The sequence below is a fragment of the Arachis stenosperma genome, chromosome 3, assembly GCF_014773155.1.
Source record: "Arachis stenosperma cultivar V10309 chromosome 3, arast.V10309.gnm1.PFL2, whole genome shotgun sequence".
In the NCBI taxonomy this organism is placed as follows: domain Eukaryota; kingdom Viridiplantae; phylum Streptophyta; class Magnoliopsida; order Fabales; family Fabaceae; genus Arachis; species Arachis stenosperma.
Window position 1 is genome coordinate 17,094,008 of NC_080379.1, and position 13,131 is coordinate 17,107,138.

Below are 13,131 nucleotides of genomic sequence, written 5' to 3' on the forward strand. Positions count from 1 at the left end.
TGCAGGTGGCTGAGGTGCAGGTGGGTCCTGAGGAACATAATCCGACAATCTCAGCAAATGTCCGTACGATCGCACATACCAATCCCTGTACTCCCTGCTCGGTATAAAGTCCCAGGTCGGAAGGGGGTGCAGATCCCGCAGTCGAGTGTTTCGCCTGTCGCCCCACTCCACTATCCATGGCCCATGCAAAACTGTCCAGTCATGCAGCTGCACTCCGCGAAGAGCAAGGCAATGCTGGTCCAATGGAATGACCCTTGCTCCTTGCGGGGGAGGCTGTGCGAATCCAAACTGACGCATCACTCGGTCCGCAGGGTGCCACTCGATACACTCGAACGACAACAACGGAGCAACGGTATCGCACACATCAAGATGTCCATGTAACTCACCGGGTATGATCATTCCTTCGTACGGCCGCCACTCAAACTGTCACATATAATTCGTACGTCAGAACCCTAACATTAATGTTTGGAAATATGAATCACAGGAACCATAAATATTTACCTCCTGCATGTAGTCTATATCAACCCTAAAATTCACTACGGTCTTCGCTAACCACGATGTGGTCCGTTCCGAATGGCTCCACCTAATACATCATACATTGAAAAAAATTACATAAGTAACCTAAATGGAATATGCATAGCGAATATAATCTCCGACAAGAACCATAAATATTTACCTCATGGCAACTGGTATCTCAGCAGGTGGAAGGGTATGTCTCGGTACCGGCGCAAGAAACGGCATTCGCTCCCATGCCCACACAAACAACAGATTAAGAGGGCCATCCATCTCCTTCGTATCATATCGTGACGCACGGCACAATGCTCTGTAAAGATGTGCAAGACATGCTGACCCCCAGCTATACGTATGGATCCGCTCGAAATCGCGAAGCAACGGTAGATACTTCACGTGGGCGTATGCGGTCGACTTATCTGTGAATTGCGTCGACCCTAACAAACAGAAGATCTGGCATCTGACGTATCTCCTTATGGACTCTTCAGTGTCCAACTGTTCCGCATCTCTGATACGTCGAACCCAAGCAAGCTTTATATAGGATTTCGAATTACCACTGACTACTGGTTCGCGTCCAAATACTGCCATGCTCTGACTTTGAACGAAGTCACTACTACTGTCAGTCCATCCACTCACAGGTTCACCATCGATTGGTAAGCCAAATATATGTGCGACATCTTCCAATGTCACTGTAACCTCACCCACCGGCAACACAAAAGTGTGACTCTCTGGCCTCCACCTTTCAACCAAAGCAGCTAACAAGGGGTGAAATCCTCTTATCACCCCAATCCTCGATACGTGGTAGAATCCCGTGGCGCGTAAGTAATTTTCCACCCTCGGGTTCCACGTCTGTGGCGGATCCAGTTTACGCACCAACAAATTCCTGTTAGGCTGCATTAACAAAAATATATTTATTAGATAAATTATAAATATAAATTTTTTAATAAGCAAATATAAATATTAACATATTTATTTATTTTAATATTTATTTATTAAAATCATTAACGTATATTTCAATATGCATTTATATTAAAACCCTGAACCATATATCTACCCTATACAAACCCGTTTATTATTATTATTATTATTATTATTATTATTATTATTATATCATATTTTTAAATTAATATTAATATAATTAAACCTACTAGGCGATACTTATGCAACTATATATTTTTTTAATATCCAATAACAATGCATATATCTAATAATATTTATTTATTTATTTATTTATTATTTATTCTAACAGTTATATTTTTTATTTATTTACAGATTATATTTATTTATTTTACTATATTATTGTAATAAAATACTATGGTAGAAAAAATATTTTATTATAGAATTTTAATTATTATATCATATAATATACATTTTATTCTACTATATTTTTATAACATAACACTAATCCAAAACTAACAGAAAAATAAAATAAAATTCTGAAATAATATGTTAAATAACAAAAAAAATTAAAACTTAACACATAATAAAATTATAAATTACCAACTTACATAAACTGGATGATCCAAATAATTTATAATATGTTCTTCCGGAGCACTATAATTACGAACCATTTCTTCAAATAAAACCAAACTATTTTTTTTTTCTTATTTTCCAATCTTTTTCTTTTTTCTACAGCAACCTTCTTCCCCTACACACCTCTTTCCCTCTATATAATGTTAAACCCAAAATCACTCTTACTTCAAACACTCTTCTTTCTTCTACTCTCCCTAACGTTACCTGCTGCTTCTTTCTTTACACACTTCGAATACTTCTACTACTTCTATATATAACCATTGAAGGCTTAAGCATGCAGCTTGCTTGTTGTTTCCCGGGGAGGAACACTGTTCCTTGCATGGCAGCAGTCAACACGCCCCCCCCGTGGTGCAGAGCATCGGAACTCCGCGACGCCACGTCCTCCACGCCCCCCCCGTGGTGCTGCATGCCTGCCACGTCCTCCACGCCTCCCCCCCGTGGTGCTGCATGCTTGCCACCTCCTCCACGCCCCCTGCGTGGTGCTGCATGGTTGCCACGTCCTCCACGCCCCCTGCGTGCTGCATGGCGTCTGACACCCACGAGCGAGCGCAGCACGCCCCCTGCGTGGTGGCTACTCCCTCCATCCTCGGGTAAATTACTCCATTCTCCCATAACTTGCAAATACACCAACACCTTTTCCATATTCAAAATAATTTCCGCAAAAGCGTCCTCCTCATAAAAGCGAAATTCATCATTGAAATTACAATAATGACCCACAACGATGAACTAACATAGGTGATGTTTAAACTACTGGATCAAAGTCTTCTCAAATAAAAGGTTGATAAAGTAATCAAATTAAAAATTAAAAATTAATTACTCTTAAATTAAGAGGATGAAACACATAATTCATATAAGTTATGGTAAAGAATTTGATGGTTTCATGTTTGAATTATTAAATGATTTGAATGATAAAATATGTTTTTTAAAGTTTTGAATGATGATTAAATAATTTTTATTTAATTTTAATTATATATTAATTTTTTATATATTATTTAATTATAAAATTTATTCTTTATTTATAAATTATTATTTTATTATTTATCTATCATATTTATTAATAATTAAAAAATAATAATAAAATAGATTTTTCATTAATTGTGACTTTCATAAATATTTTGACTATGCGAATCAATGAGTTTTTTATCTTTTGATCCATTATATTCGCAATATAGAAGTAACAGATCAAGGGATAAAAAATTCATTAATATTGATTCATATTGCTAAAATATGTATGGAGGTTACGATTAATAGAAAATCTATTTTATTATTATTTTTATTTCTTATTATTGATAAATATGGTAGATAAATAATAAAATAATAATTTATAAAATAAAAAATAAATTTTATAATTAATTAATATATAAAAAATTAATTAATAATTAAAATCAAATAAAAATTATTTAGCAACGATTAAAAAAGAGATTTGAATGTATGATTGAGAAAGAAAAAAAACAATAGTTAAAGACGAGAGATTTAAAGATTAAAGATGATTATAAAAAAATTTTAAAATTTCAATTAAATTTTTTTAATAGAGTCAACATAAATATAATTTAAGCACTTTTGTTAAACATGATATATTTTTCTTGAACAACAAATTGAGCATTTTTTTTATTTGTTGTAAATAAAAATAATAATTTGTTTTTATATAATAAAATTCAATCACATTGTTTAATCTATGTAATCGATCCTACTTAATAGAACAAGATTTTATTATTGTTGTAAAAATAATAGTTTGTTTTATTTTAAATTTTAAAATTATAATTAGCATCTAAATAGAATAATAGATAATTACATTTTTGTGTTATGTAAAGTTGATATAACAAATTTTCAATTTATTTCTTTAATAAGTTTTTTAATCAGCACCATTTACTCGCGTATTAAATGGGCAGAGTCTATTATTTAGCGGATTAATTTGTCAAACTTTTTTTTTAATTTTTAAAATTTCAAAAACTAGTCTATTACGTTTAAATTTTTATTTTCTTATTCTCTTTATATTTCTCTGTTTTTTTTGTTTGTGTCTCTTTTTTTTTTTTTGTCTCTCTTTTCATGCTGCCTCTTTTTTTCTTTGCATCATTTCTTTCTTTAAGTCTCTTTTTTTATGCTGTCTCTTCTATTTTTGACTTTTTTCTTCTTCTTCTCCTTCGAACAACCTTTTAAGGGATATACTATGGTGTTGAAGAAGAAATTTTTCAGCAAATAAGTAAGTGGCGCATTCCAAAAGTTAATGCGTGTACAAAGTACTTAGATGATCCTCCACAACTCCTGCAGTATATCCACTAAGTGATGGAGGTAAATATAACATAGATGTAGTAATGTTTTATTAATGATGATTAATTTATTATTGGACTTTTTTGGGAGTCCAAAAAATATGTGATATAAATTTTTTAATAAAACTCATAAATTTTTTCTTTCAGAATTATCCTGACCATTTGATTTTAGACTTTACATCTTTTTAAAAAAAATAATTATAACTATTCTTTTTTTTTTTTGGTAAATAATTATTCTTACTATTATTATTATTATTATTATTATTATTATTATTATCATTATTTATTTTTTCGAGTTTTATCTTTCTTTATGTCAACACCCAACATTTATTGGATTCTCAAAAATATCATACCATATCTTTTTTGGATTCCCAAAAAAAGCCCAACAACAAATTAATCATCATTAACAAAATATTACTACATTTATATTATTGTCTACCTTCATCATTCCCTGGACATGCTGCAAGAGTTGTCGAGGATCATCCAAGCAACCTGCACACACGTCAACTTCTGGAATGCGCCACCTACTTTCAGCACTTGCTAAAAATTTCTTCTTCAACACCATAGCATTACCCAACAAAATTCTTCTTCTTTTCTTTTAGATCACTTTTCGAAGTTCTTATACAACGATTTTAGATGTTTCTTTTTATCACGTTTCAAATATTTATTTTTGTTAAATTTTAAATATTATTTTTACAATAATCTTAAATTTTTTTTCACTTAGTTTTAAATATTTTTCATTATATTTTGAATATTTTGTTTAGTTTTAAGTTTTTTTATATTTTATATATTTTTAATTAATTTTAAATTATTTTTTATTTATTTATAACTCAACTAATAATTGACTGTTGGTAGTTGATATTCTAATTAGTTAGTTAATATAGTTGTTTTTTTTTTGTTATTATATCTTTCAGTTTGGTAGTTGTTCTGACTCAGTCCATCAGTAATTCAGGTCCGGTAACAAACCATCGATCCGACAGTTTCGCAGGCTCGAACCTTGAGGCGACCCGCATGATTCGTCCCCTTTCACAACCTGGACAGTTGAAGGAAGCTTTTAAGAAGGTGAGTTTGTTCACAAGAGGTCCACTCGAGTACGGACTATAAATGGAGAGGGACCTATCTATCTCCAGAGATATGTTATTTTTTCTACCCTAATTAGTCACCGTTTTATACGAATTTTAACTTAAATTTTGGAGTGTCTTTACAAGTGGTCCCACCCGCCGTTCAACCAACGTAACATTTAGACTCTATCACCCAAACTCGAATTCAAATTCCGACTCTCATTGACATCTACTCTAGCATCAGTCTAACCCAGCATACCAAACATCCGAGCAGACGAACAATAGTCTAAGAAATTATTACATAAATAATACGGAATTGAACTCTTAATTTATTCGCAACCTTCTATATGTGCATATATTTAAGACAAAGTATGCTTATATGAAGTGACAAAACAAGTTCAACAAATCTCTTTGAATATCAAAATTTTAACATATATATTTTTTTACCATGAGTCATCTAATGTAAGAATTGGACCATTCTGCTTTTTTTTTTTTTAAAGTCACAACTCATAACAAATGATAAGTTAAAATAATGATAAAAATAAGAGAAAAAACAACAAAAAAGAAAACAATATGCAGACCAGCAGATTGACCGTGAGCCTACAAGTTTAAATGGGCTAAAGTATAAACACGAGCCTCAATTTAAACAACTCATTTATTTTGTGGACAAACCCAATCTAATACAATAATATTTAATGGTAAAAATTTATATAATTATTTTTATATAAAATTATTAATTCAAATTTTTATATGATAATTTAGTTAAATATATTAAATTATTTAATAATTTTTAACTATTAATTTTATATAAAAACAAATGAATATCTCTATCATATTTAATTTATCAACTATACATAATATATGTACACAAAAAATAATTGTTAAATTAACTATCGATATAAAATATATATTAAGCGTCATTGTCATCGTTGTTAACGCCACCGTCATCTCTGCTATTGTCGTCGTTGTCGCCACCGATGTCTTCTTCCTCTTTTCTCCTCATCCTCCTTTAGTATTATCATCATTGTCCTCTTTGCCTTTATATTCTTCTTTTTTCATAAATATTCAGAAAATTTCGACAAAGAAATTTTGATGCACATCACAAAAATTTTGGTACACAATACAGAAATTTTAGTATAGAACAAAAAAAATAATAAAAAATCACATACTCAAAATATTGACACTCAACTAATGAAATACGCACAATACATAAATTTTAGTCACAGAAATCTTGGTGCATGATACAGAAATTTTGATATATAGTATAGAATTTTTTGGAGGACTACATACCCAGAACGTTAACCACCCTATGAAACATGGACACTTTGTTGAGTTGTCGTGTCCGCGTATCGGATACATTTTGAATAGTACACTCATCGACATTCATCCGAACGCGTATCTGTTGTGTCAAATTGTGTCTTAATAAAAAATAAAAAATTATTCTCCGCACACATTTGGACACACGTAAATACTATCATGTGTCAGCGTGTAAAGCCTTATTTTTAACATGTATTCTTGAAATGAGTTTAGAAATATATATTATTATTTATTAAAACAAAAAATATTTTAAATACTTTATATAATTAAAAAATATTTAAAATAGTTAAAAAATTATTTTATATTTTAATATCAATAAAATATTAAAATATCATTGTAATGTATCTAAAAAATATTTTATATTTTATATATATGCCGTGTCTCCATGTCTTATAAGAATTTAAAATCAGCATATCCTATGTCATGTCGTATCCTGTATTTATGTCAGTATGCGTATATCATAGACTAACTCACCTAATTAACAAAATAATTTGTAATAAAAGTTTGTATTATATGTAAATATTTATATATTATATATAAATTTTTTTATACTATATTAATAAAATTTGTATTATATACAAAATTTTTTGTATTATACTACAAAATTTTTTTTATATTATATTCATAAATTTTTGTATTTTTCAATAAAAATTATTGTACCGCAAAAAGCATAGACAAAATATAATGTACACATATTTTTTTTAAACTTACACCAATGTAATTAAATTTAATAAAAATATTTATATATAACATGACTAAAATATGTAATAATTAATTTAATAACTAATAACGTACAGATCATATTTTTGTTAGTCAACTGCGAGTTGGATTAATCCGGCAGTGTTGGACCGTTGGCTGGTATAACACACCTTAGTGCCATATGTTGTTGGGCAGTTGCCATAATTACTAGCGTAATTTGCAATTTAAGGTACGTTTGATTAGCATCAAACACTTTTTCTTCAATAATTTTTTTCCCCGAAACTCTCTTGACATAACACTAATAATGGGAAAGCATAAAGTTGTAAGATGTAACAAATCTTCTATGAAAAAAAAAACTAATATTTTATTACTAGAGTGAGGAGATTACTAGTAGTGAAGAATTTGTGTAGTTATTATACTATTATTAGAGTTATCAAAATAGTTGGATAAGAATAGTGATGACACACATTGATCACACACATTCAATATATTCTATGCTGTATTAGTATTCGGCATTATTGGAGACACTATCTTGGGAAATGGGAACAGTAGCACCGCCTGCCACAGAAGAGACGCGGACAGAAACCAGTTTATTTGTCTCTCTGTTTTGTTACGTTGCTATGTGTGTAAGTTCAATTCTCAAATAACAACTATAACCTTATCCCTGTTCCCGCATGCATATTCAAACACGTACAACCCTCCCACTTTCAACTTCCCTCCACGTGTCGTCTCTTCACAACAATGCATACATGCATGCTTACACATCTACTCTACATCTATATCTATAAAATAGCTACTCATTTCACATCAATCACATTAACTAATGTTACAATAATGCAAAATCAACAAGAGGAGGAAAAAATCAAAAGATATAATAATAATAACAAGCATGATGAAAAAGCAGAAGATGAAGGGCATGATAAGGAGACGGCAGCCCCGTTATTAGCATTGAACCATGTTTCGAGGCTCTGTAGAAACGTGAAGGAGTCCATAGAGTTCTACACAAAAGTGCTGGGGTTTGTTCCTATTGAGAGGCCTCAGGTTCTGGACTTCGAAGGTGCATGGTTGTTCAACTATGGAGTTGGTATCCACTTGGTTCAATCCAACCACGAAGATCGATTGCCTTCGGATCCTCAACACTTGGATCCTCAGGACAATCATATATCTTTTCAGGTATATATATCAGTTACATATTAGTACTCATGCAGTACTTTAATTTGTTCTTTTTTTTTGTAAGAAAAAAAAATCAAGGAAAGAACGTTAATTGAATTTCTTGTATTGTTGGTTGTATATATTATTAGTGTGAAGATATGGAAGAAATGGAAAGAAAATTGAAGGAGATGAACATCAAGTACAAGAAAGGGACGCTGGAAACAGAAGAAGGAATAGCAATAGATCAACTTTTCTTTAAGGACCCAGATGGGTTCATGGTTGAAATTTGCAACTGTGAGAATCTCAAACTGGTCCCTACTGATTCACTAGGCAAGATTAAGTTGCCAATGGATCGACACACCCCACCCGTGGACACCAATCGTAATAATGATGCTGCAAATTGATGTGTTCTCCCAAATTTCACAAGTTTTCAGAGAAAATTGTTATCACATGTGCACCCAAAGAGTGTATGATAGGAGTACATTCTTCATTTGTAACCGTGTTTAGTATATACAGAAATAGCAAGAGTAATAGTGTGGACTTTTAAGAATTCTGTGTTATGATTAATATGGATTGTTCTTGATATGTGAAGAAACAATACCAATAAGGCCCCGTCTCTGAATGATTGAATATGTGCTCTGTTTTTACTCTATTCAACTAGTAATAGTTTGAATGGCTTCATGCAATGCAAATTTGGTCAATTTTATTATTGTTGAATTTTATCTTTGTTAATTGATGATTGTTTTCGGTGCTTCCTATATTAAGGAGTAAAGTTAGGTGGTGATTTTTCTGTGTCAGAAGTGCTTAAAATAATTGTGTGTGTCAAATTAGTGGGAAATATTTATGTGAAATAAATTAGGGACGGATGTACTTTGAATAAATCTCCATACTTAAATCCTTTAAGTAAATACTCTTCAATATTCGGATTTTTCTATTCTAAAGTTGTGAGTACCCATAGTGGTTTTTGGATAGAGTTTTGAGTACTTATGGTGGTTTCTAGACATATTTTTGGTGTGAAAATCTTTGGTATAAAAAAAATAAGGCAAAAATAATTATAACTTGTTTTTTGGGTGATGAATTATTATCAAAGCTTTTTTTCCAGAAATAGTTATAATGGAGTGTTGACTTGGCAATGTTTTGTCACACTCGAAGGCTCCAAAACGTCTTCATCCAACAACAGGTTCGGACGTAGCGTCGCGAATGTTCACCAATTGGGTGGTGATTGGGTGGTCCAACACCACCAATATCAACGCTATTCTTCCTTCTTCCCAAACATTAAAATTCTTGACTTCTCTCAATCACTTAAGGACGCCCCTCCCTTTAAGCTTCACCAACCTTCAATACCTTGACTTATCAAACAACAATTTCACCGGAACTTTTCCTTCCGATTTTCGGCCACTCAACAACCTCCACTTTCTAAACATCTCCTTCAACCGGTTCAACTCATCGTTAGCCTCAACATCTCCTTCACCTATACCACTACTACTCCAACTCACAGGGCCGTTCGAGTTTGAGACTGAGTCACGGTCCACGTGGGTGGCTGATCTGAAGGAACCATGTTCTGCGGCCGTGGTGATGTTCCAGAAGCCATTGATGTGGTGATGTTCGAGAAGCTATTGATGAGCCTGACCTTCAGGGACCTCATCGCTGCCATGTCATACTTCAGTTAGATGGGAACGAATAGAGCTACTATCACCCTTTTTAAACAAGAATTTATATGGAAGAATGAGAAGAGAGCGATGAATAAAAAGATAATCTTTATGAAAATTTGGGGATGTAGGACTTGTTGGAAAAACTCAACATAGGGTTAAATCAAGAACCTGTCTAACAGCGGAAGTACCAAAAATAATTTTTCTACAACCTGTGCAATTAAATGGGCAATACTAAAGATACTCCAAGTAACAAATATAATGGTAGAAATTAAATAATCAGACACCAGAATTTTAACGTGGGAAAATTCCCAAAAGAAGGACAAAAAACTCACGGAACCTAGTCCAGAAAATCTTTCACTATCAGAATAATGGGTACACAGACAGTCTTCCTAGTGACACTAGGGCATCTCAACAATCAACAAAATACATCATCAAAACTGATGGAATCAACATAAACCCTCCACAAAAGTGGGTATCTCAAATCAGGCAAAAGAGAAGGCAATACAACAAGCAAGTTATATCCTAATGTTCATCTCTACACCAGGAATAACATACTAAAATTTCATAAGAAATGGATCTAGTTTACCAAGTCAATATCAAAATAGCCATGCTCTTTTCCCCCCAATTCTTCTTCTCCAACGCCGAAATGCTACGCTGCTTCTTTTCTCTTTTCATTCAAAAAAATGAATGAAGCAATCTTCTCTCTTCCCATGGTTATGTGCCACTTCTTTTCTTTATTTTATTTATTTATTTATTTTTTTAAGTTGTGTGGGCCCCACTTGAAATTGGGGATCCACCAACAAATCTCCCCCTCACCAACTCAAGTGGGGATAGGCTGCTCCACCAAGCCCGCCTTCTCTTTGCAGGAATCAAACTTCACTGCAGGTAAACTCTTAGTCATCATATCTGAACCATTATCATCAGTATGGATCTTCTCTAGTGCATATGACTTCATCTCAAGCGCTTGACGTATCCAATGATACCTCACATCTATGTGCTTCGATTTGGAATGAAACGTCGGATTCTTGGTTAGATGGATAGCACTCTGACTGTCACAGAATAACACAAACTTCTCTTGATTGATGCCTAACTCTTGTAGAAATTTCTTCATCTACAAGAGTTCCTTAGAATCTTCAACAACAGCAATGTATTCTGCCTCTATAGTAGACAAAGCAACACATTTCTGAAGTCGAGATTGCCACGACACAGCTCCCCCTGCAAAAGTCATCATATATCCAGAAGTAGACTTCCTTGAATCAAGATCCCCAGTCATATCTGCATCTGTGTAACCATCCAACACAGGTTGGCCACTCCCAAAGCACAAACAAACTCTGGAAGTACCATTAAGGTATCTGAGAATCCACTTCATTGCTTGCCAGTGTTCCTTGCCAGGATTAGAGAGAAACCGACTAACAACTCCAACGGCATGAGTAATATCCGGCCTGGTGCAAACCATAGCATACATCAAACTGCCAACTGCAGATGCATATTGAATCTTCTTCATTTCCACTTTCTCTTTCTCACTTGTAGGACATTGCTGTGAACTCATCTTGAAATGACTAGCAAGTGGAGTACTAACAGATTTGGAATTACTCATGCTAAACCTCTCTAAAACCTTCTCAATGTACTTCTACTGCGACAACCACAGTTTTCCATTCTTTCTGTCACGAGTGATACTCATGCCAAGGATTTTCTTTGCAGGACCCAAATCCTTCATAGCAAAGGATTTATTCAAGTATTTCTTAAGACTTTCAATCTTCTTAGTGTCATGACCAACAATCAACATGTCATCAACATAAAGCAAGAGAATTATAAAATCACCATCAGATAATTTCTTAACATAGACACAATCATCAGAAGAAGTCTTATTATACCCATGACCTTCTATGAATGAATCAAACTTCGTGTACCACTGTCTTGGCGCTTGCTTCAACCCATATAAGCTCTTCTTCAACTTACATACAAGGTGCTCCTTTCCTTTAACCTCGAAACTATTTGGTTGCTCCATATAAATTTCTTTATCTATGTCACCGTGAAGAAATGCAGTCTTCACATCAAGCTGCTCAACCTCTAAACTCAAGCTAGCCGCCAATCCAAGCACAACTCGAATAGAGGACATCTTCACAACTGGAGAGAAAATCTCTTCAAAATCAATACCTTTCTTTTGCTCAAAGCTTTTCACAACCAATCGAGCTTTGTACCTTGGTCGTGAGACATTTTCATCTGCTTTCAACTTGAACACCCATTTATTCTTGAATGCTCTCTTATCCTTCGGTAACTTCACCAATCCAAAAGTATGATTCTCATGCAAGGATTTCATTTCCTCTTGCATGGCCTTCAACCAATCTTCTTTATGCTCATCAGACATAGCCTCCTGGTAGCTCTCTGGCTCCCCAGTCTCAGTATTCATCACATACTCATGAGGAGAGTATTTTTGAGAAGGATGGCGCTCTCTAGTAGATATTCTCAATTCAGGCTCAATTGGTGGTTCAGGTGGAACTTCAACATCTGGCACCTCAGGTTGAGGTGTAGGTTCATCATGCAAATCATCACCATCATTATCAACTTGTACATCTCCTCCATCAACAGGAGGTCTAGTAGAAGGACCAGGTTCATCATCAACAGAATGCCTAACAGTTATTGGCTTATCTGTCTTCTCAAGATCTTCAATAGTTTGGTCTTCAAGAAAAATCACATCTCGGCTTCTAATTATCTTCTTGCTCACCGGATCCCATAATCTGTAACCAAAGTCTTCATGACCATAACCCATGAAGATACACTGCTTTGACTTCCCATCAAGTTTAGACCTTTCATCTCTTGGAATGTGAACAAAAGCTCTGCAGCCAAACACTCTCAAGTGACTATAGGAGACATCTTTCCCTCTCCAAACTTTCTCTGGAACATCACCATTAAGTGGAACTGAAGGAGAAAGATTGATTA

At 33.4% G+C, this 13,131-nt stretch overlaps 1 protein-coding gene across 1 annotated transcript; it reads left to right on the forward strand.

The window, feature by feature from the left end:
• Positions 1–8,122: 8,122 nt before the first annotated feature.
• LOC130970738 (glyoxylase I 4-like) lies at positions 8,123–9,256 on the forward strand. Its single transcript, XM_057896908.1, has 2 exons — positions 8,123–8,560; positions 8,689–9,256. Exons 1-2 carry the CDS (start codon positions 8,129–8,131, stop codon positions 8,941–8,943), a joined length of 687 nt encoding a protein of 228 aa, XP_057752891.1. The 5' UTR covers positions 8,123–8,128; the 3' UTR covers positions 8,944–9,256.
• Positions 9,257–13,131: the final 3,875 nt, after the last annotated feature.